Below are 24,527 nucleotides of genomic sequence, written 5' to 3'. Positions count from 1 at the left end.
CAGCCTGCCCATGCCCCACAGCCTCCCCCTGCCCATGCCCCACAGCCTGCCCATGCCCTACAGCCTGCCCATGCCCTACAGCCTGCCCCTGCCCATGCCCCACAGCCTCCTCCTGTGCCTGCCCCAAACACCCCCTCCTGTCCACCTCACATCCTCCCCTGTGCATGCCCCGATGCTTCTTTCCTTCCTGTGCATGCACCCAACATCCCCCTGCATCTCACTAGTGATATCCCTGGGCACCACCATGCATGCCCCCAACACCTCCTCTCTTTCTGACATGCACATCCCCAACAGCCACCTGTACATGCCCCCTGCACCTCGATCTTGTCTCCCCCGTGCATGCTCTGATACTCACCTGTGCATGTCCCCAGCAGCCCCCGTTTCCTCTGTGCACATCCCCAGCACCCCCCCTCCCTTTAGTATAAAGTCACAAACAGAAGTTCAGTTGGTGTTTGCAAAAGTGATACTGTCTTGCAGCTTCCAGTGTTTCTCCCACGCCAAGGACTCAGACTTACTTGGGACCGTGGCTTGTGTTGTGGCAGTAGCTGTGCAGAGAGCAGCAAGGTAGTGGATCCACAGGCCCAGGGCTGCCAGCAGTGCTCCCCTTGCCATCACTGGAGCTGTCTCCCTTTTCCAGTGTCCAGAGGAGATCAAGTGAGTGCACTTTGTGCAGCCTGCAGCTCAGTGCAAAGTTTCCCTAAAGTTAAGGACAAAAAGTGCCAGCAGGTCTCCTGGAGTAGGAGAAACCCTTTTCTGTCACTGCTTCAGGCTCCTTATGTGAATGGAAATATGCAAATAACCCTCACCACCTATTGGCTATAAAATCATAAGTGAGGGCGGAGGCGGGGCCCCATGCTCAGTTCCAAATACCAGTGCTCTGTAACCACACTCAATGCTTCCCATCTTCTTGCAGGCGAGAGTTCAGCTGCAGTTTGCTATGCTTTTGCTTAAGCAGTTTGCTGGGGAGTTTCCTGCATGAGGAGTAGTGACTGGTGATTACTCCCCGGGCACATTTATTTTGTAAACCCATATCCTCTAATTGAGCTCTTCTGTCAGCTGGAGAGCCCAGTTTTAAAAACCTTTTCAGAAGGATCCTCAAACTCAGGCATGCGCTTCTGGAAAGCACTCAGTACAGCATAAGAATCTATATAGAATTAGGGCTTGTCTACACTTGAGTTAATTTGGATTAATAATGCCTGATTAATGCCGTATGTGGACATTCTTATTCTGGAAAAAGAGTGTCTTGTTCCTGTTTAGCTTAATCCACTTCCAAAGCTTTTTCAAATAGCTATCCCTGAATTACTCCATGTGTAGGTAAGCCCTTACACACACAAAACTGCATGAAAACAACATTAAGGATGCAAAGTCAAGGACTCATAAGTTAGGAAATGTTAAAATTGAGGTTGCCTGTGAAACCATTATTCAGCCTCCTTTTGTGTGTGCATTATAATACAATCTTTAATTACGTGATCACATACTGTTTTTTCCCCCAAGATGTCTAACTCATTCAGTGCACGGACTGGACCGTGCTCTGAGTATGAGTGAAGGCCAATGCTGGCATTTTCTAACTTCTGAGTGCTTGAGTTTGCAACCTTAAATGTAGGGGTTCTGTATGTAATTTCCTAGGTTTAAAAAACAAACTGGGAAAACAGAAGTCCCATCATGTGGGACCATTTTGATACCCACTTGGCCCACCAGCAGGATTGGAATCTTTAGATCCTCTGCCCCTTGAGCTAATAGAGTGATTGTAGTAGTCAGAGGCGGCTCTATGTTTTTTGCCGCCCCAAGCACGACAGTCAGGCAGCCTTCGGCGGCATGCCTGCGGGCGGTCCACTGCTCACGCGGATTCGGCGGCATTTCTGCGGGTGATCTGCTGGTCCCGCGCCTTCGCCGTACCCGCCGCCGAATTGCTGCCGAAGCCACGGGACCAGCGGACCTCCCGCAGGCATGCCGCCGAAGGCTGCCTCACTGCCGCCCTCACAGCGACCGGCACGCCGCCCCCTGCGGCTTGCCGCCCCAGGCACACGCTTGCGCTGGTGCCTGGAGCTGCCCCTGGTAGTGGTAGGTTGTCACCCTCTGTGTGGGCCAGGCACCAGCGGGGAAAGTGACACACTTTGCCAGTGCATCTCAAGAGATATTTGTTGACAGAAGAGGACTGCTGGGACTTAGGAATCTTGGGTTCCATTTTGGGTTCCAGAGGAGAGTGTTCTCTCATGAATACAGACTCTTTTTCTTGAAGCCTGGAAAATTTCTGTCCATGTCTCCTCCAGCTCCTCATTCCAGTCTCACCCCCATCCCTGGCTCCCAGTACCAGTCTTCCCTTACGGCTCCTTGTCTCAATCTACTCCCTCTGTCCCCTCTTCTTGGTCCAACTCTTGTCCCCTCAGCATTTCAGACAAGCTGCTCCCCTTTCCTGGTGATACGTCTGCATCCCTTTCAATTTTTATAGTGGGGGTGCTGAGAGCCACTGAACCAAACTGTAAACCCTGCATATAATGGAAACCACTTCAATCCAGGGGGTGCTCTCCTAGTTCCAGCACCTATGTCCCTTTCTTGCCTCCATTCCTTGCCCCCTCTGCAATGAATGAGGGTTCTCCTCCAAGGAGGAGCCCTGAGAACACAGGAGAGACAGTCTCCCTGCTCTCAGTTCCAGGGCCTGGCACTACAGCAGCCTGCAACAGCGATTGCAAGGAAAATCCTGCTCAGCCCCTGCAGTCCTCGGCTGGAGCATGCTCATTGTGAACAGAATCTTTGGAGAATCTAGCTGTTAAACTCTAAATAGTCTCTACTGAGTATGTGCGAACTGAGATTTTTCAAAGGCTTATATAACGTGGCCAAATCTGAGTGGCATTTAATAGGAACAGCAAAAGGCACATCCCTGGCACCAGAGGACCACTCTGCCAAATTTCAAGTCCCTGCTGTAAGGCAAGGAGGTGCTAGAGCTTCTCAGCAAAACAATCATAAGATTTTTTGTTTTTTGTAATATGGGCAAACCAATATATTTGTCTCTCATCTAATTCTTGCAAAGAGCTGAACTGTTTTAGATACAACTTTCCCCCCCAAAAACATCAGCCTGAGGCAGACATCTGGCATAGAAAATTTCAGCCCAAATGGTAAAGCTTGGCAAAATGATAAGGAACTTAAAACAAGTTGTTCTAATGGAAAACGTCAGGCAGCCATCATATAGGTGGTACTACCAGCTCCATGTAGAATAGAGAGCTTGTCTGATGGACACCTACCTCTTCTCACATCTATGACTCCAGCAATTACTTGTGTTGTAAAGGAAGGTGTTTAATATATTTTAGCTGCCTTTTAATATGATTTAGCAAATAGAAATGAGGAGGCGGAGCCAGTACCGCATAATGAGCCAGCTCTTTATAGACCATCAGCAAGTGTTGTACAGACAAGCAGCAATCTCCAGAACAGAATTAGTACTGGGGCTCTCCGGTTTGTGCACTCACTCACTTGCACATCTTGTAAATACCAGCTGCACGGGGTAGGATGTCGCCCCTCAAACTGCCCCGGCCCTTTTTTAGGAGGATGCAGACTCTCAAATGCTATACAAAATCCCCTCCTGCTTGTGAAATTCAAGGGGGAAGAATACCAGCTTCTTGTAACTAGAACAAATGAGTCTCCAATTACAAGAAAATCTGAGATATGTGGGACCATGATAAAGGAAGAATGAATCCCTTAACTCTAGATGGTTTGCAGTTGTGCTGTTCTCAATGTGTACATTTCCCAGTACTTCCAAGTTTTCCTTTCGGCTGCAGATAATTGTCATCAGATTGAGAAGAATCTTCATATGTAGATCTAAATATACTCAGTCCAACTATTATTTAGATTTGAATCTTGGAACCTCTTAAAGTAAATAATGTTATGGGGGAAAGCATAGTTAAATCAATAAAACACAAACTGATTTATAGTACTGGCAAATGTAGAAATGGGTGGAAGGTAATAAAGTTCTCCAAAATATAGACAATATTATTGCTAACAAGAAAAAAAAGTCTAGTGGAATGGAATTTATCAGACACTGGAGTTGCAAAATTATGCTGTTAATTGCACCAAAAGACAATGTAGAAGGTTAACATCAAAACAAGCCAGCAGAAATGTCATGGTTTCCAAAGACAAAAGGGTTGTATTCACCCCTCACTTTGGCATAAGTACATTAACTCCAATGGCAACTGAGGGGAGAATCAGATTCAAATATTTCATTTGTACTCTGAGACAGCAGTGACACTAACGAGGTGAAGTTTAAGAAATTGAGAAAAAGTAACACTCTCACTTTTTAATCTTTTCACACTTTTCTAGGGGAAATATTTTGAAAGTGTCATAATGTGTTACCCCCACCACCCATTCATACACACACTTTCTCTCACTTTTTAACAAAACTTTTCCCCAACTTTTTCTAATGAGAAAAAAGTAAATGAATGAGAAGATGTGTTTTTCTTCACTTTCTCCAGCTTTTTTCCTTTTTGTCCACTGGGGGCGGGGGGGTAGTTTAAAAAAAATGGAGAGAAAGTGGAATTTTCCCCCCACTATTTGAAGACAAATGTTTAAATTTAAAAAAATCAAAAATCTTCCTTTTGAAATTTGTTCAGAAACAAATTTTTTATTAAAATTGATTTTTTTTCCTGAAATGTTTCATTTTTTGTATGAAATCCCATTTTTTGGCTAAAAGATTTTTACCAGCCTAGTCCCTAGTTCTGTACCAAATTTGTTTTACTTCAGCAGCATCATACAAATTCTATTTCTTAGAACAGAGCCTCCTGGCTCTGGGTCCTGCTTGCCAAGGAAAGAGGGACTGTAACCTTGTGATCTGCCCTGAGTAAGGAGCAACACATTGTCGGCCTGCCCCAGGAGCAAAGGAAGGGACTATATTATCATTCCATCCATGTGGTCCTTTAGCTCTCTCCTTGATCCATGGGGAAAGTAATCTGCACCAGCCCTTTTCCTAACACACACGACTTATCCTAAATTCTAGCTAAATTGGGATGACTGGCATGTAATGAGGGGCAGAACCACTCCCTGCCCACTTGTCAATAGGGGCAGTAGCAGTCCAGGAATCTATCTTCCCCCTTATACTGCTACCTGCAGTATGGGGAACAATCTCACAGGAGTAACGTGGCTCCTTTTGTCCCATTATTTTCCTGCATGAGTGATCTGGCCCTTAGTAAATAGCTGCTGTAAAACTCAAATTATGTATTGTTCAAATTACTACTGTGCTACAGTGCGGTGTTTCTCCTTTTGTAGTCTCCCATTGCCGCCCACATCCTGTCTGTGATTGTCACCAATAAATACCTGCAACGGTTTCACTTCACTCTGCCCTGCCCCCCACCACCACCTTATTTTTAATGCTAAACGGGATCCTCTTGTTTATTCAAGCAAATAGAATTGGACAATAGAGAGAAACTCTCCCCTGCACCAGTAAACTGCAGGCTTTGGGTTTAAAATAGCTTACACTGCGGAGTTGGTAACTGTGCTCTAATTAATAATCATGCTGCAGATACTGCCTGCCAGAGTTATCTAATCCTCCAGCCAGACACTGCTTTCAAAATGCAATGCAATAGCACAGACATTGCTGATAGGGCTCCCTTCTGGAGGGGGTGGGTGGTGGGTGTGGAGGCCAAATCGCTTCTCCCATTGGTTGTTTTGCTGGTATGGTGATCAGGTGCCAATCCACTGAAGTTGAAGTCAGATGATAGATTCCTAAGTTATTGCTGCAGTAGGTCAAAGATGCCACTGTTCAAAACTTGTGCAAGGTTAGGAAAATATGCAAGAGAAAGAGAGAGGCAGGAGGGGTCTTTGTCTAAGTGATAGAATTTCATCCTAGCAATGCTTTGGTTCAGTTACAACCAGCTTCAAGTTTCTTCATCATGCCAGCAGGATCAGAGCTAGGGAAATGAGGCAGTTCCCACTCCCTTTTGTCTGCTTCCTATATTTATTAAACATGTTACTTTAGCAATGGGAACAGAGCCTCCTTGCTCTGAGCCCTGCTTGCCAATCTGAATCCCTGCTTGCCAAGGAAAGAGGGAGTAGGATGAGCTGGAGCAGTGCATGTGGCTGTGAGTGTGGGAAAATGTATTTATCATTTCTTTATTAAGATGAGCCACATTCCCTTATCTCTGGGCTCTCTGGCTGGGGCCAGAAATCATGCACATTCTGCTTACCCTTTATTTTCCAGTGAAATTCTAACAGATGGTGAGTGGTGCATGCTGCAGTTGAGGCTGAATTTCAACTCCTATTGTGTTCCCCCCCCCCCCACACACACACACACATTTCTTTCAGGTGCCTGTGACTTTCTTGAACAAAGACCTCTTGGGCTGACATTTTCTATACTCAGACTCAGCCCAAAGTTGAGTTTTTAAAAAAGTTTGGGCCAAGTTGGCACGGACATTTTGGAGTTATTCAAGCAGAAATAAAGCCTCCTCCGCCCCCCATGTTTTGAGTGGACATTTGTGCTCATGCAGCGCAAGAGAGGGACTGGCCGTAAAGCAGCTGTCCATGTTAGGGCTCCCTGCATCCCAGTTCAGATACAAAGGGAACAGCAACGGCTGCCTCTGCAATACTTTACCAAACAGATGGGCAAGGTGAGACAGAGAGAGAAGGGTAGGTTGTGAGCAGAACTTGCTCCACCCCCAAGTGTTGGCTGGCAGAGCTGAGCCAGCAGCATTAGTGGAGGGAAAGAATTAAGCTGCCAGGAGGAGAGCATAGTGACTCTTGGGAGGAATGTGGCTAGCGGACAGAGCACTAGGCTGGGGCACAGGAGCCATGGATTCTGTTTCTGGCTCTGCCTCTGGGTGTCCTTGGGCATGTCACTTTCCCTCTGTACATCAGTTTCCCCATCTGTAAAATGAAGCACTTTGAGATCTGCTGATGGAAAAGCAATCGATAATAGCTGGGTACTATTATTATGGTATTCCTTTTCTGGACTCCTCCCAGCTTGGCATGACAATATGCCAGCCCTTACTCAGGATTTAGAACTAGAGCTCAGTTTGGCCCACAGCTAAAACATGAATGAAGCCAGATATGTCCACCTTGTCTTGTAGCTCTCATTAAGATCTAAGGTTCAAGCAAAGGGTGAATTAAATCAGCCAAGTAGTTTGAAAGCTATAATCAGTAAATAGGCAAGTTTGGCACTTGTGCGGTAGAATTTTTTCTGTCTAGTTTTATTATGAATATTATTATTAGGTGTCAGTTTTGATCACTTAATGGGATCACTTAAAGTTACAGACCCTGCCCAAAGAGATTGCCGTCCAAACTCAGATATGACTGCAAATGAGGAATATACATAGACCCTAGGGGAAGGGGAGAGGAAGAACAAGAATTTCAGTAATAAGACTGCACGGTTTACTAAAGTTATCCCAATTCTAAATACACATGATGGGAGAACTCGTGTGTTCCTAACTTTCAAACTACTGACCTGATTCTTTTCAGCCTATGCCATGAGGGCTACACGTACGATAAACAGGTTGCATTAAATGCATCCTTAAGATGGAAAAGAAATGTATCAAAAAATGTTTTTTGTCATGAATCTGTTCAGGAAGGGCATTTGAAGTAAGAGGTATGACTGTACGCTCTGTACTCTATTGGTAGAGAGTTCAAATTCAGGCATCTTTGTAATCCCTCTGCAGTCACCAAATCTTTGGCAACTTTTACTTGATTTTTAAGTCTCTGAGAGCTCAGTTCTGCTACTGAGGGTTGTCAATCATCTTATAGAAGTGTCCGTGGCCTTAGGCTTATTTCATAATGCCCAACTTTACTTTCTCCTGTATGTATACAGCTCCTATTGCATGCTTAAAGTCCATGGGAATTGTGCTCACGTGTCTAGGGGTCCGTCATTTGTGTTTATACATGAACCTGAAGCTGCGTAGATGGAAGGTCGATGAATGAAAATGGCTATTCTTGCAAATCTTCCTGTTTACTTAATATCCAGTGCAGCTAAGGTAATAGCCGGCCTTGTGTTCATAAAGACCCCATTCAAAGACTCACTAAGAGGCTTAGAATTCTGTGAAGCTCAAACTCCGGGAGTGAGTTAGATAATAGTCGTATTTGGGTAGTCTAGTTTGTGTGGCGGCTGATAACATTGTAACTAACCAAACTGTGACATAAATATGACTGAGGAAACAGGCAAACAGTTTGGTTTGTTTCAAATGATTATTCCTGGGGGGATTTCAAGAATTCTAGTTAGATAATCAGGGACACATGAGTTTGACTCTAGTTTTTCTGATGTCATAAGAATTCTGGGAAAGCTGCTTCTTAAGCAATCTAGGTTTTTGTTTTTAAAAAGTATTTCCCCAAAGTTTTCCAGGATCATAATCTTTAATAAAGACAATGGAGCAGTTTTAATATTTATTACAGTGGCGCCTAGAGTCCCAACACCCCATTGTGCTAGGGGCTGTACAAGAATACAACAAAAAAGATTGGGGAAATAAAAGCAGACAAAAATGGGGAAAAAAACCTTTAGCCCTTGAACTGTTTCAAGGGGTAGGATATGCCAAAATTGCAGTGAGACAATTTGAAAGGGGTAGTGGTGGTGTTTTAATTTAAATGGAATAAATGGGCCCCAAGAGTGTTAAAATGACCCTGAAACTATCCAACATTAAACAGATTTATGCAAGGTTCAGGGTTTGGTATTCAAAGTCCTCAGCCTGCTTAATACCATGGCCAACACATTATTGTTTTTTAACCTTTTATGAAAGAAACAGAAATGAAGGAAAATAGTTAAAGCATCTGAAATGTAAAGTATTAAGTGAGATTTGAGTGTTTTAACAACATCTCTTGTTCCCTTTCCCTTTAGCTAGAGAAAAATTTTAAAAGGAACCCCCCTGCCCCATTTGACAGTCTTTTAGATGGTACTAGGAATGGTAAAAACTGTGGGGGTTTTTGTGGAAAAGAACATTTTTGGTTGAACTAGACTGGAGCTGTCATTCTTGCTGCTGCTGTTAAAGTCTGATCCCATTTTCTAGAAGGGAGAACAATACATACACAAGAGAGGAGAGAAAAGATCTGCAAAGATAGAAAATGCAGCTTCTGTGTCTCTTGCTGACTTTTACTTGCAACCTCAGTGTTGGAAAAAAACAGGCATAGCAGGCCTTCTTATCAGCCATTCCAAGACCTGGCAACCTTGTACTAGCATCGGGTTGATTTGGTCATTACTTTTCTTTGCATATTTTGCAACACTCTTGTAAGCCTGTGACCAGAGAGGCAGTCTTGGCCGGCTAAGCCAGATTCTGATTAGACAGAAGGAAAAAGGAGAGGGTGTAGGTGACAAAATGTTACGTCCCAGGTGATGGTTGGGATTTAGTCAAAGCAGGTGGAGGTAGCGATGTCATCTGAGTCCCCTTTTTTGGCCTGGCCTGGTCAGGACATTTTTTGGGATCAAAGGCCCAGTGGTGTTACAGTAGAACCCAGGACCCGGGGGGTGGGGGTGGGCGTGGCAGCCATAATGGCTAATCTCATTCCTTCCCTTCTTTCCGTCAGCAGTTGTTGCGTTCACTTCCCTCCTCGTTTTTCCCCCAATGTCTTTTCTTTTAAGGACCCCAGAAGGGAGTGATGGATGGAATCGACTTATTATTTGGTTTACCAATTAGGCTTCATTTTTGCCACACCAATTTTGGTCCATTGATTTCTGCTCTCATATGTCCCTTGTTCACCAGGCATGATTTTAACACAGTTCTTGAATTATATAAGTAGCTCTTTTTTCGTTTGTTTGTTTTCCTTTTGTACCTTTTTCCATTAACATTTATTGTTGTGGATTATGGTAACATTTTATAAACTTTTACTTACTTTTACAGTTGAGCTTACAATCAGGGTAAATTCGTAGCCCCAGTTATTACAACAGAGGGTTCTATCTACCAGCAGGAAAAGAACTAGGTCAGACCAGGTGATCACGATGGTCCTTTCTGACCTTAAAATCTGTGAGTCTAACCATCAAGCCGACATGTACTTTGTAACTTACATCTTGGTGAAAGGAGCAGGAAGGCGAAATGGCTTAGCTGCCATCCCTCGACCAGCCATGAAATTGTTCCCTCTGCGGATTGACAGAATTGGGAGTGAGAGAAAGAACAAACAAACAAATTTGGCATCGCATGGATGCCAAATCTACCTTTTCAGCATTAGAAACCGTCCGTTTCTGTTCTCGCAGAAGCAGCATCTTCAGGATTGCAAGGGGTAAAGATTAGAGGAGCAAACGGAAGAAATGCAAGAAATATTGTTGTCAATTGGCTCTCCTTCTGCAGCCAAACCCAAGAAAGACAAATGTCTGCTAGCATCTTCAACAGAGGAGAGAACAGGATGAGGACTATGGCAAGCAGTACAGGGGACAGAGAGGCTTGCCAGGCCAGGGTAGAACCACAATATCGGACTCCTCTCCAGTTTTGAGACCTCTGAGGGGTCAAGAGAGGCCAATTCCCCCAAGTGTTGCTGTGTGTAGCAGGAGTGCTCTGTCCCTCCCACCCCCGTGACAGATCAGCGGAGGAGTGGAGAGAGGAGCGCCAGATTCAGCGTGGGAACCAGGCTTTTTCCCTGACGTCTGTAGCAAAGAACTAAGGAAATTCCCAGCCCCAAACAACAAATGCACTAAGATGGAGTCCAGGTTGTAAATACAAGCTGATAACTCAAAGGGAAAGCTAGGACGGGTTAGAAATTTCCCCTCCAAGTTGGTTTTCGATGGAAAATTGAGTTTTTGACGGAACAGTTTTTTTGTGTGTGAGAAAAGTGTCTGCATTTTGCAGCCAATTTCGATATTTCATCAAAAATCCAAATGTCCAAAACCCCAAAGTGTTCAGTTTTTGCCTGAACTATTTCAGTTTCCCCCAGAAAGGAATTTACTGCAGAACAAATTGCAAAGGGAGCTACTGTACTGATTGTATTAGTCATTATCAGATTGAATTCCTCAAGCTGCTGCTTTTTTAATTAAAATGCACTTCCATCTGCTGCACTTGAATGCCTGGGACTGCGGGGGGGGGGGGGGGGAAATCAGCTCCAGCTTGCTCTGAAATATGCAGGGCCTTGGTACAAGAGCCTGGGTTTATAGCACCTGAATTATTGAGCCCAGGGCTAGGCAGAGAGAAAGATCAGGGCAAACTGGAGGCTGGCCAGAGAAGGGGAACAGAAATAGAGGGACTGAGTCATCAGGGGAGATGAAAAGAGCTCCAGGAAACCCGTCTAACTTGACCAAGGGGCGCCTCAGGAGATGTGAGACAGGATAAGAGCCCTGGCTGTGGAAGGTTGTAAACAAGAAGGGAGAGGAATTGTTTAGGGTGGAATGAGGGGACATAACCAACTGTGAAGTGAAAGTGTTAAAGAAGGGAAAATAGAGGCTGATTATCAGGGTAACTCCCTGACAGTGAGATCTGGTGAATCATCTCTCCCATGGGATGGGTGAGAGCACCATCGCTTGGGATATTTCAATCTAGCCTGGACAAACCCTGGATAATGTACCCTGGGGAGGGATTGCACATTGGCTCCTGGGAGAGTGTCAGGATGGGGCTTACTAGCTCTGTTTCAGCTCTGTAAGAACATAAGAGGGGCCATACTAGGGCAGACCATTGGGTCCATCTAGCCCAGTATCCTGTCTTCTGACAGTGGCCAATGCCCCTCACTCTGTACCCACAGTTCCCCCTGCTACTCTGGCAAATCACGTGTAAAATTATAATTAGGCAGGCCGAAAAAGGATTGGAAGAGAAATTAGCCAAAGACTCAAAAACTATCAGCAAATTTCATTGAGCAGTAGGAAGTCCCCCAAACAATTAGTGGGGCCACTGGACAGCGGAGGTGGTAAATGAGAACTGAAGGACGATAAGGCCATTGTGGAAAAGTGAAATGAATTCTTTGCATCAGCCTTCACTGAAGAGGATGTGAGGGAGATTCCCACACCTGAGCCATTTGTTTCCGGTACCAAATCTGAGGAACTGTCCCAGACTGAGGTGTCAGTAGAGGAGATTTTGGAACAAATTGATAAATTAAACAGTAATAAGTCACCAGAACCAGATGGTATTCACCCAAGAGTTCTGAAGGAACTCAAATGTGAAATTGCAGAACTACTAACTGGTATGTAACTTAGCACTTAAATCAGCTTCTGTACCAGATGACTGGAGGATAGCTAATGTGACGCAATTTTTAAAAAAGGCTCCAGAGGTGATACTGGCAATTACAGGCCGGTAAACCTAACTTCAGTACCAGGCAAATTGGTTGAAACTATAGTAAAGAACAGAATTATCAGACACATAGATGAACACAATTTGTTGGGGAAAAGGCAACATGGTTTTAGTAAAGGGAAATCATGCCTCACCAATCTACTAGAATTCTTTGATGGGGCTCAACAAACATGTGGACAACGGTGATCCTGTTGATGGTGTCCAACTACTTTCAAAAAGCCTTTGACAAGGTCCCTCACCAAAGGTTCTTAAACAAAGTATGCTGTCATGGAATAAAAGGGAAAGTCCTCTCCTGGATCATGAACTGGTTAAAAGACAGGAAACAAAGGATAGGAATAAATGCTCAGTTTTCAGAATGGAAAGAGGTAAATGGTGTCCCCGCCAGGGATCTGTACTGGGACAAGTGCTGTTCAACGTATTCATAATGATCTGGGAAAAGGGGTAAACAGTGAGGTGGCAAAATTTGCAGACGACACAAAATCATTGAAGATAAATAAGTCCAAAGCAGACTGCAAAGAGTTACTAATAGATCTCACAAAACTGAGTGACTGGGCAACAAAACGGCAGATGAAATTCAGTGTTGATAAATGCAAAGTAATGCACGTTGGAAAACATAATCCCAGCTATACATATAAAATGATGGGGTCTAAATTAGCTGTTACCACTCAAGAAAGAGATCTTAGAGTCATGGTTAGTTCTCTGAAACCATCCACTCAATGTGCAGCAGCAGTCAAAAAGGTGAACAGAATGTTGGGAATCATTAGGAAATGGCTAGCTAGTAAGATGGAAAATACTATAATGTCACTATATAAATCCATGGTTTGCCCACACCTTGAATACTGTGTGCAGTTCTGCTCATCCCATCTCAAAAACAATCTATTAGAATTGTAAAAGGTACAGAGAAGGGCAACAAAATTAATTCAGGGTATGGAAAAGCTTCAATAGTGGGGGTGAGGACTGCGGGTAGGGACTGAGGGGCATTGGCAGAGCTGGGGAGGAGGCGCCCAGGGCTGGGATAGTAGGGGGGGCTCTGGGTAGTGATTGAGGGGCATTGGCAGAGCTGGGCGGGGTGGGGGGAGGGCTGAAATAGCAGGGGTAGGGTTGCCAACTTTCTATTGGCACAAAACCAAATAGCCTGGCCCTGCCCCTTTCCCGAGGCCCCGCCCCCCCATTCACTACATTCTCCCTCCCTCAGTGGCTCACTCTCCCCCACCCTCACTCACTTTCACTGGGCTGGGGAAGGGGCTTCGGGTGCAGGAGGGGGGTGAGGGCTCTAACTGGGGGTGCGGGCTCTGGGGTGGGGCCAGAAATGAGGGGTTCAGGGTGCGGGAGGGGGCTCTGGGCTGGGGCAGGGAGTTGTGGTTTGGGAGGGGGTGAGAGCTCTGGCTGGGGGTGTGGGGATGGGGATGAGGGGTTTGGGGTTCAGGAGGGAGCTTTGGGCTGGGGCTGAGGGTTTCAGAGTGCAGGAGGGGGCTGCAGGTTGAGGCAGGGGGTTGGGGTGCAGGAGGGGGTGCAGGCTCTGGGTTGGGTTCAGGGATGAGGAGTTCAGGGTGCAGGAGGGGGCTCTGGGCTGGGGCAGGGGATTGGGGTGCAGGAGGGGGTACAGGCTCTGGGCTGGAAGTACAGGCTCTCGGGTGGGGCCGGGGATGAGGGGTTTGGGGTGCAGGAGGAGGCTCCAGGTTTGGGGGGGCTCAGGGCTGGGGCGTGGGCTTACCTCGGGCGGCTTCCAGTCAGTAGCACAGCAGTGGGGCTAAGGCAGGCTTCCTGCCTGTCCTGGCTCTGTACTGCCCCCCGGAAGTGGCCAGCAGGTCCGGCTCCTAGGCGGGGGTGGGGTCAGGAGGCTCCGTGGCGTGCACTGCTCTTGCCCGCAGGCACGCCCTCCTGCCCCCATTGGCTGGTTTCTGGCCAATGGGAGTGCGGAGCTGGTGCTCAGGGTGGCGGCAGCGCATGGAGCCCCGTGGCCACCCGGCCTAGGAGCCAGATCTGCTGGCCACTTCCAGGGTGCAGCACGATGCCTCAGGACAGGTTGGGACTAGCCTTCCTTAGCTCTGCAGCACTGCTGAGCAAACTTTTAACAGCCCAGTCAGCGGTGTTGACCGGAGCCGCCAGGGTCCCTTTTCGACAGGGTGTTCCGGTCGAAAACTGGACACCTGGTCACCCTAAGCAGGGCGCCTGCAGACCAGGCTTGAGGCATTGGATGCCCACACACTCAATCTGGGCATTACTCATTCCCTTCCCTTTGCATGAAGCTTTGCATTGAACAACAGTAGTGAATAACAGGGGCATGTCCCGCATCTCTGCAAAGAATCGGCCCTTGTGCCAGGCGCTGCACGGCCAGACAGTGACGGCTTTTGCCCCAAAGAACTCCCAGTCTAGGCAGCTGTGCCCTGATCCCATCTAGCCCTAGAACCCCCAGAGGGGATGTGGGGCTGGTAGCCCTGGGGAGCTAAGTGGACCTGTTTATTTTTGCAGGGTGGTTCTTCACGTAGCCCCACTGCGGAGTGAACCACTGAGCTGCAGGGCCAGTCCCAGGAGACGGTGGCCATGGAGGGACCCCACCTGCTGCTGGACACCAGGGAGGAGGACACTACTATTTTCCCTTTGCCATCACTGCAAGTAGGATATGGGCTTGCACATCCACAGACAGCCCCCCACCCCCTCCCCCAGCTCCAAGGTGCAGCACAAGGTGTGAGCAGAATGCCCTTCCTCGCGCTGTGTTGCGCCCCCAAGACTTGGGAGCAATTCTGGCAGGATGGTACAGGCCAAACCTAGCTGGGGTGTTCACACTTGGGGCGGTGCGGTTAGTGCCCAGGGGGTAGTAGTGGAACCATCTCTGTGACCTCCAGGCTGAGCCAGATCTCTGCTGCTTCCTTTTTCTCAGGACCCTTCTCCAGCCAGGGCTGGGATGACGCCACAGAGAGTGTCCTGAGAGATGAGGTCACGTCCATCTCCATTGTGAGCAGAATGAGAGCCTGGAGAGGGATCCACGCCCCAAGCCCTGCCACCAGCTCCCACTTCTGTCTGGGCAGCCCTCTGAGCTGGGGCACGTGGGCCAGTCCCAGAGCAGCCCCTGTCATCCCGATCCATGGAGGGGCAGGAACATGCTGCCATGTGGGGGATGGGTGTTTGGGCCCTGAGGCGTTGGGGATCGGGTGTATCTTCTCTGAGGCATGGTGCCCCCATGGGCATCTGGCCTCCCAGCCCCTGATTGTGCTGGGGGCTGATTGGCAGCTGTTGCAGAGTCCAGGGATGACAGGCTCCCATTGGCTGGGGTGGGGGTGCTTGCCCAGTGGGGCTCCCTATGGTTTTGCATTTACTTACTGTGGGCCCCAGGTGGGATGAGGGCTGAGGTGGGGGGCAGGAGGGGAAGGTAGGCTGACCAGATAGCAAGTGTAAGAAATCAGGACTGGGGTGGGCTGTAATAGGTGCCTATATATGAAAAAGCCCCCAAAATCGGGACTGTCCCTATAAAATCGGGACATCCCCTAGAGGGAGGGGGCAATTGTATCTGTCAGCCTGGCCTGAAGGACACCAAGCTGCTGGCTTAGTCAGAATCAAGAAGATGAAGAAAGTACCCAGCCAATTCTTCCCTGTGTGTCAGGTTGGCATAGCCACAGACCTTTTCCAAAGGGCTCGGATGGCTCCTCCAGCCAGCAGCAGTGGGGCCAAGAGCCCATCAGATGGGGCCAAAGAAGCCTGTAGCTATTCAAGGGACATAAATGCCACTGACATACGCACAGACAGCTCCCCCCATGGACCATTCCCATTTGGGCTGAGTTTAGTGCATGAACCTCAGCACCATTTGCAATCACTGCCACACCGTATTGCTCCTGAAACTGACTGAGCACTGGGCCAGGTCTGCCGCTCACACTCGGATGCATGTGGCTTGTTCGTTGAAAGACTTTGGATATTATTCCCGAATAGCACCTTGTACCGGAGGATTTCACTCTGGAGAGAACCAAACCAACTGTAACCCTTCCTCTGGTGACATAGATACATGTCTATGATAAGTCTCTTATACCCTTGGCGCATAGGCTGCAAACTTGATTTGGGGGTCTGTGGACTTTAAGATGTTGGGAGCCTGCAGCTGAGGAAATGATTAAGAACATTCATAGATTCATAGATTCTAGGACTGGAAGGGACCTCAAGAGGTCATCGAGTCCAGTCCCCTGCCCTCATGGCAGGACCAAATACTGTCTAGATAGACCATCCCTGATAGACATTTATCTAACCTACTCTTTATTTATTCCACCCTGACAGTTAGGAACTTTTTCCTAATGTCCAACCTAAACCTCCCATGCTGCAGTTTAAGCCCATTGCTTCTTGTTCTATCCTTAGAGGCTGAGATAAACAAGTTTTCTCCCTCCTCCTTATGACACCCTTTTAGATACCTGAAAACTGCTATTATGTCCCCTCTCAGTCTTCTCTTTTCCAAACTAAACAAAGCCAATTCTTTCAGCCTTCCTTCATAGGTCATGTTCTCTAGACCTTTAATCATCCTTGTTGCTCTTCTCTGGACCCTCTCCAATTTCTCCACATCTTTCTTGAAATGCGGTGCCCAGAACTGGACACAATACTCCATTTGAGGCCTAACCAGAGCAGAGTAGAGCGGAAGAATGATTTCTCGTGTCTTGCTCACAACATACCTGTTAATGCATCCCAGAATCATGTTTGCTTTTTTTGCAACAGCATCATACTGTTGACTCATATTTAGCTTGTGGGCCTCTATAACCCCTAGATCCCTTTCTGCCGTACTCCTTCCTAGATAGTCTCGTCCCATTCTGTATGTGTGAAACTGATTGTTCCTTCCTAACTGGAGCACTTTGCATTGGTCTTTATTAAATTTCATCCTGTTTACCTCAGACCATTTCTCCAATTTGTCCAGATCATTTTGAATTATGATCCTATCCTCCAAAGCAGTTGCAATCCCTCCCAGTTTGGTATCATCTGCAAACTTAATAAGCGTACTTTCTATGCTAATATCTAAGTCGTTGATGAAGATATTGATTCCTCCATGTACCAAAGATTCCTCCATGTAGCAAACTATAAGCCACAAAACCATGTGTGTAAGATGGTCAGCTAGTCATAGGAAGTGGGCCCATCATGGTTAATACAAGATTAAACAGCTGTAAGATTCTGTGCAGTGGCCTGAGGTCAGAAGGCATCATTGAGTCTCCACTTGCTGAAACCATTCCCATTAAGGAGCAGAGGGACAGATCATTCTTACCGCAACTGCTTTCCACTGGGAGTGACGATATTGGGCCTAATTCTTCTCGCCCCTGCAACTGTTTTATGTTGGACCCAGGTAGATCCACTAGGCTGGACTCACTGGGTCCGTGCCCTGTGCCATGCACCAACCCAACAACACAAAGCAGCCAGAAACCCCATTTAACTGGCTGGTTAAGATGCTGCAAATTGCTGAAGCAGCGCAAGCCAGTAGAGTGCACTGGTGAATCTGACTCATCAGCTTCAGTAGACAGCCCCCCAATTTATATTGGGCCTGATTCTGGTCTGACTTACCCTCGTCTTCCTTCCTGCACCAGCTAGCGAGCCTAGCCTGAGAGCTGGTCTGTGGTGAAGAAAAGGAGTGTATATTTTGCACATTTCTAAAGAAATCAATGATTTTATTTATTTCAATGCTTCCCTTGAAAGTTTATTTTTTGGGGGGGTTTTTTGCATCACTGGCTCTCACTCGTTTTTAACTCATAAAAATGAGACATTTAAAAAAAATCACTTGACAAATTTGTTGGCAAACAAAACATTTCAACCAAAATGCAGTTCACTTTATTTATTTATTTATTTATTGGGCATTAGTCAAAAAAGCCTTTTCCACTGGAAAAACAGTTTAGAGCAAATTTTTTCTATCAGTTCTAACCATCTGCCAGTGCCCCCTTTGCAACTGCAGCAGTGAAGAGCCAACACGCCCTAAGACAAAATGAAATCTGCTGTCAGATGGCCCCTCTCCTAGTGGAATGAAGCCCGTTTTATAGTGATGGGTTAATTTGTGTGGCAACAAAATAAAATGAGATACTTCCTTGAAGAAACTCACTATACATCCAGCTAGGTATGCAAAGGAACAGTATTGCTCCTCCCACAATTTCCTCCAAGTCTGTAAATAAATTTTAATGCTCACAAAAGAAAGGAACTAGTTATTCTGGCCTGAGTGAGCACCAGTGTAAGCTTCCTCTCTGAGATCAATCAGTCTGCGTCAGCATGTATGGTGCTGTTCAGCTCTGCCTATCTCCAGAGATGTTGTTGCTGTGCTTTCACATGCACTAGCAATTTCCATTTCCACAAGGGTTGCGGCATTGGTTCAGAGAGCAACGTGTTAGAGCAATAATAGTGCTTTAGCCTGTTCTACTGTAGTTCTGCTGTCAGATGGCCCACAAATTAAGCCTCAAATGCTGCTGTGAGTTAGGTCAGGGATATCTAAGGGTATGGCTACACTTGCAGCTGTACAGCGCTGCAAGTTAAACCTGTCTTCGTACAGCTGAGTAGGGAAAGTGCTGCAGTCTGTCCACACTGACAGCTGACAGCGCACTGTCGTGGCTACATTTGCGGCACTTGCAGCAGCTTTGGGAGCAGTGCATTGTGGGCAGCTATCCCACAGAGCACCTCTTCACATTCTGGCGCTGTGGCTTGTGGGAAGCGGGTGGAGGATGCGGGGCATTCTGGGTCCTGTCCCAATGCCCCGTGATGCATCACTTCGCATCCCAGCAATCCCTGTGTTTCCGTCCATATTTGACGCCATTTGGCACCATCTTTCAACGCCATCTTTCAACGGTTTCTGTGCAGCGCGATCTGTGTTCCGTTTTGGTCTGTGGGAAATGGAGCCCGAACTGCTGAGGAGTATGCTGACGAGTCTCGCCAACACGTCACGTTTGGCAGTCGAGCTATTCCTTAAGATCCAAAGTGACAGTGAGGAGTCCGACGATGATAGCGAGTCGCATAACGCATACGACATGAAATTGCTTGTGGCATTCATGGACATGCTCAGCACCGTGGAACGCTGCTTATGAGCTTGGGAAACAAGCACTGAGTGGTGGGATCACATCATCATGCAAGTCTGGGATGATGAGCAGTGGCTGCATAACTTTCGGATGAGAAAAGCCATTTTCATGGGACTGTGTGAGGAGCTCGCCCCCACACTGCGGCGCAAGGACACGAGATTGAGAGCTGCCCTGCTGATGGAGAAGCGGGTGGCTATTGCAATCTGGAAGCTGGCAACTCCAGACAGCTACCAATCGGTCGCGAACCAGTTTGGAGTGGGAAAGTCGACCGTTGGAATCGTGTTGATGCAAGTTGGCAGGGCCATTAATCGCATCCTGCTCAGAAGAACCGTGACTCCGGATAACGTGCAGGACATTGTGGATGGCTTTGCACAAATGGGTTTCCCTAACTGCGGAGGGGCGATAGATGGGACGCATATTCCTTTTCTGGCACCAGCCCACCTAGCCTCCAAGTACATAAATCGAATGGGTATTTCTCGATGGTTCTTCAGGCTCTTGTGGATCACTGTGGGCGTTTCATTGACATTAAAACAGGCTGGCCCGGAAAGGTGCATGACGCACGCATCTTTCGGAACACTTGGCTGTTCAGGAAGCTGCAGGCTGGGACTTTTTTCCCAGAGCGGAAAATCACAGTAGGGGAAGTCGAAATGCCCATTGTGATCCTTGGAGACCTCGCTTGCCCGTTAATGCCGTGGCTCATGAAGCCACACAGGGAGCCTTGACAGCAGTAAGGAATGGTTCAACTACAGGCTGAGCCGGTGCCGAATGACTGTGGAGTGTGCTTTTGGCCGTTTAAAGGGCCGCTGGCGATCTCTGTATGGGAAGCTGGACTTGGCCGAAAACAGCATCCCCGCGGTTATATCTGCGTGCTGTACCCTCCATAATATTTGTGAAGGGAAGGGTGAAAGATTCAGTTAAGCATGGACCTCCAATGTTCAACACCTGGAGGCTGAATTTGCACAGCCAGAGAGCAGGGCTATTAGAGGGCTCAGCACAGGGCTGCAAGGATTAGGGATGCCTTGAGGGAGCAATTTGAGGCTGAAAACCAGCAGTAATGTCTGGTTTTCTGCACGGGAGGGAAGTGCAGTGGTTACAATGTTAGTAGGAATCTGTGTTTGCTAAGCTGATTTGCAGTGCCTTTTACTTCATGCAATAATAAAGAATGTTTTCAAAGCCAAAAAATCCATTTATTGAAAAGAAAATTCATTTACTGAAAAGAAACACAACTGTTTGGGAATCAGAAAGGGCAAGGGGGTGGAGTGGGGAACGGTACAATCACAGATTTGCGTATGTCCTGTCTGGAGTGCTGTGTAATGAGTGCTGCACTTCAGGATGGCTATACTGAATGGTGATGGGGGTTGAGTGCAGGGGGTAAGGGTCGTAGTTCTCAGGGCTGCTTGGTGAAGATACAGGTGTTGGAGGCAGCTGGTGGCGGTAAGAACCCGGATGTTGGGGAAAGTGGGTTGGAGGTGACATGGGGGCACAAGGAAAAGAGTTTTGGGACAAGGGCTGCAGTGGGGGTCGGGTGTGGTAGTGCTCCGCCAGCATGGCTATGAGCACCTGGATAGAGTCCACTTGGCACTCCATGATGCTTGTCAGCCGATCCGTGCTTTGCTTCCGGTGCACTGCGTTTTCCTTGTGGCTCCTGCTTTTGCTCTCCCTCCACTCCTGTGCTTTTTGATTCTCTGTAAGAGATTGATGCATCACTTCGTGCAGCATGTCTTGTTTGCTTTTTCGCGGTCTCTTCCGGAGTTTTTGCAGTCTCTCAGCCAGTGATAACACGGACAGCTGAGATCTCAAGGTTGCATCTGTAACGGCAAAATGCAACACTTAACAGAGGCAGCATTGTTTATACCAGACAGAGTAATGATTCCCCCGCACTTAAGGAGGGCACACACAGTCTACACAATAGCATAATTTGCCCATCCCAAAGCGAGCGCACATAACCCACAGGAGCCCCAAAATGGTGAGTAAGGGGGACTGATTGTTTCAGGGCCGTACTGTCTTCTGGGTTTCTGTGCCTTGGGGAGAGCCAACAGCTGCAGGGGGCACCTACACTGAACACTGTCCCAACATTTTCCACAGGAGTTCGTCCTGGACGATATCTCGCTGCTGAGGGTGACCTGGGAAGCAAGGGAGGGTCTTCTACTGCAATGCAGCTTCCGCCCTGGCCCATATGCAGCTTGCCTGTGTGCAGCAATGGTCCCTCCGCCCCTCGCGGCACAGTGGCGCAGACACGTTAGCCTGACTGGGACAAGGACCATGGTGGCTCTCCCAAGAAACCTGTGCAAGCGCATTGCCCACGTTCTGGATGAGACTTTCGAAGAGATTACTGAGGCTGATTACCATGATGTGATAGACCACATCAATGCGCTATTCCGCATCTAGGCATGCATGCAGCCCTAACCCTCCTCTCCCAAAAAGCCTGCACCGAAAAAATTCCTTTCCGAAAAAAACCAACCGCTTACTGGGAACCTGCTCTTCTGTTTGTCCTCCACCAAGTTCCGGCCGCTGCGACTGGCTACCTTCCTCCTGGCTCGAGAAGAGCTCCTGGCTGCATGGCTCCAGGGATTCCGGGGTGTCTCCTCCTGCCCCAGCACCCTCACTCCCGCTTTCATCCTCCTCCTCCTCCCGCTCTGAAGTGTCCATGGTGGTGCTTGGAGTGGAGGTGGGATCACCCCCAAGTATCGCGTCCAGCTCTTTGTAGAAACGGCAGGTCGGAGGGGGCAGCACCGGAGCGGTGGTTTGCCTCACAGACTTTGTGGTAGGCATTCCGCAGCTCCTTCACTTTAATCCTGCACTGCTGTGCGTCCCGGTCATGGCCCCTTTCCATCATGGCCCTTGATATGTGCCCAAAGGTATCATAATTCCTACAGCTGCAGCGGAGCTGGGACTGGACAGCTTCCTCCCCCCGAACACTGATGAGGTCCAGCAACTCGCCATTGCTCCATACTGGGGATCACCAGGTGCGTGGAGGAATGGTCACCTGGAAAGATGCGCTGAGAGCACTCCACACCTGGCTGAGCAAACAGGAAGGGGATTTTTAAAATTCCCGGGGAATATAAAGGACGGGTCTGATGGTTGGTCACCTGAGGCCAGGGCAGTAGAGTTCGAACTGATGACCAGAGTGGCTAGAACAGGCATTGTGGGATACTGCTGAATACTTCTGGAGGCCAATCAGAGCGCATTGGGCGGCCACACTGGCTCCGCAGCACAGCAGCGGCAGCGCAATACTCTTTATTCCTCTTGGGGAGGTGGAGTACCAGCAGTGCTGTAGCCGCGGAGATACAGTGCTGTACGTGCCTTGCCAGTGTGGACGGGGAGTGAGGTACAGCGCTCTGGGAGGCTTTATTGCACTGTAACTCACAAGTGTAGCCAAGGCCTAAGGGTCACTCCACCCATTAGAGAAATGCAACCACCTCTGGTGTAGAACACAACATTACTTAGTAGTTTAGAGGAAGGAGAATATTGTCTCCAACTGAAACTGCAGGTGGAATTTATACAGGTCAAACCTCGATAAGAGGTGGGCTCAGGAAGCCACTTGCAGAGTAGAACAATTTTATTAACAAAGTTATGAACAAACTATGTATTCTTTTGTGTCAGCAGATGGTGATCTAACTATGGACATAGACACATATGCATAGCTCTAGTCTTGCATAGAACACTCCATGTAGGATTGCCAGGCGTCCGGTTTTCGACTGAAACGCCCAGTCGAAAAGGGATTCTGGAGGCTCTGGTCAGCACTGTGGACCAGGCCGTTAAAAGTCCAGTGGGTGGCGCAGTGGGGCTAAGGCAGGCTCCCTGCCTGCCCTAGGTCTGCGCAGCTCCCCAAAAGTGGCCGGCATGTCTGGCCCCTAGGTGCAGGGGCAATCAGGGAAGCTCTGCGTGCTGCCCCCGCCCCCGGTGCCGGCTCCGCAGCTCCCATTGGCCAGGAACCGCGGCCAATGGGAGCTGTAGGGGCAGTGCCTGTGGGCACGGGCAGTACATACCATGCAGAGCCACCTGGCCACGCACCTCCGCCTAGGGGCCAGACATGCCCACCACTTTTGGGGAGCTGCGCAGACCTAGGGCAGGCAGGGAGACTACCTTAGCCCTGCTGCACTACCAACCGGGAGCCACTTGAGGTAAGCGCTGCCCAGCTGCAGCCCACACCCCGAACCCCCTGCTCCAAATCAGACTGCACACTAACTCCCTCCCAGACCCCACACCCCAACCCCCTGCCCAGAGCCCGCACCCTGCACTCCCTCCAGCATCCCAGCCCTATATCCCAGCCCTGAGCCCCCCCCTGCACCCAAACTCCCTGCCCCAGACCTGAGCCCCCTTCCGCACTCCAAACCCTTCGGCCCCAGCCCAGAGCCCCCTCCTACACCCCAAACCCCTTATCCCCAGCCCCACCCCAGAGCCTACACCCCCAGACAGAGCCTGCAGCCCCTCCTGCACCCCAACCCCCTGCCCCAGCCCCAAGCCCCCTTCCGCACCCAAACTCCTTCCCAGAGCCCGCACCCCCTCCCACACCCCAAACCCCTCATCCCCAGCGCCACCCCAGAGCCCACACCCCCAGCTGGAGCCCTCACCTCCCCACTCCACCCCCTGCCCCAGCCCAGTGAAAGTGAGTGAGGGTGGGGGAGAGTGAATGACTGAGGGGTGGAGTGAGTGGAGGGGGGGCTCAGAGAAGGGGTGGGGCCTCAGGGCAAGGGGTTGGGCTAGGGTGCTCAGTTTTGTGCAATTAGAAAGTTGGCAACCCTAACGCCATGTCTCCTAAACTGGAATTCAACCAACACACCAATCCCTAGCCATGCGAAAAGTGCCAGGCTCAAGATCTTGGGTTGAACTGTGCACCTCAGCTGTGACATGACATGCTCACCCGGTGCGGGGGCCTTGGTGCAGCCCCAAGTCATAAAGAAGTGCTACCGACTGTACTGAATAACTTGTGCAGCCCCAGTGGAGTCCTGGGAGGCACTCCAGCCAGCGGAGCCGACACAACCTGAAGCAGCTTCCTGTGATCTGTCATGAGCACAGCCCAAGATGTAAAGGCTGTCAGCCATTAAAACGTTCAATAGCAATGGCCAGGAAAGGTACTGTTTTCATGAAAATGTTGTTCCCCTTTTTGTTTAAATTGAAAATCCCAGCAGCACATATTGCTGTACTTGTAAATTTTCCCTTCCGTCACCTATCGGTCTGTCTAGGATGTGCTAAGATCACAGCACTCACCACCCCTCTCTGCTGACTCAGTATTTCGTCTGTTAGACATTGAAAACAATGTTGAAGGTGCCCGTAAGTGCTTTGCTGGCTCAAGGGAGGGTACGTTGGGAATCATGCCATCAAAGTCAATGGCGCTAAACCCATGTAAAGCCGCAGC

General features: G+C 48.6%; 1 protein-coding gene across 1 annotated transcript in view; it reads right to left on the bottom strand.

Moving 5' to 3' along the window:
* LOC113408188 (lipoprotein lipase-like) overlaps positions 1-776 on the bottom strand; it is a 10,347-nt gene extending 9,571 nt beyond the window's left edge. The window contains exon 1 of the mRNA XM_026661270.2: positions 516-776. Coding sequence (XP_026517055.1) covers positions 516-612 — 97 coding nt within the window. The 5' untranslated portion in view covers positions 613-776. The remainder of the gene's footprint in view (positions 1-515) is intronic.
* Between the last annotated feature and the right edge of the window lie 23,751 nt (positions 777-24,527).

This window comes from Terrapene carolina, unplaced genomic scaffold, assembly GCF_002925995.2.
Source record: "Terrapene carolina triunguis isolate 2854851 unplaced genomic scaffold, T_m_triunguis-2.0 Scaffold988, whole genome shotgun sequence".
Lineage (NCBI taxonomy): Eukaryota > Metazoa > Chordata > Testudines > Emydidae > Terrapene > Terrapene triunguis.
This window is presented reverse-complemented; position numbering and strand designations above follow the sequence as displayed.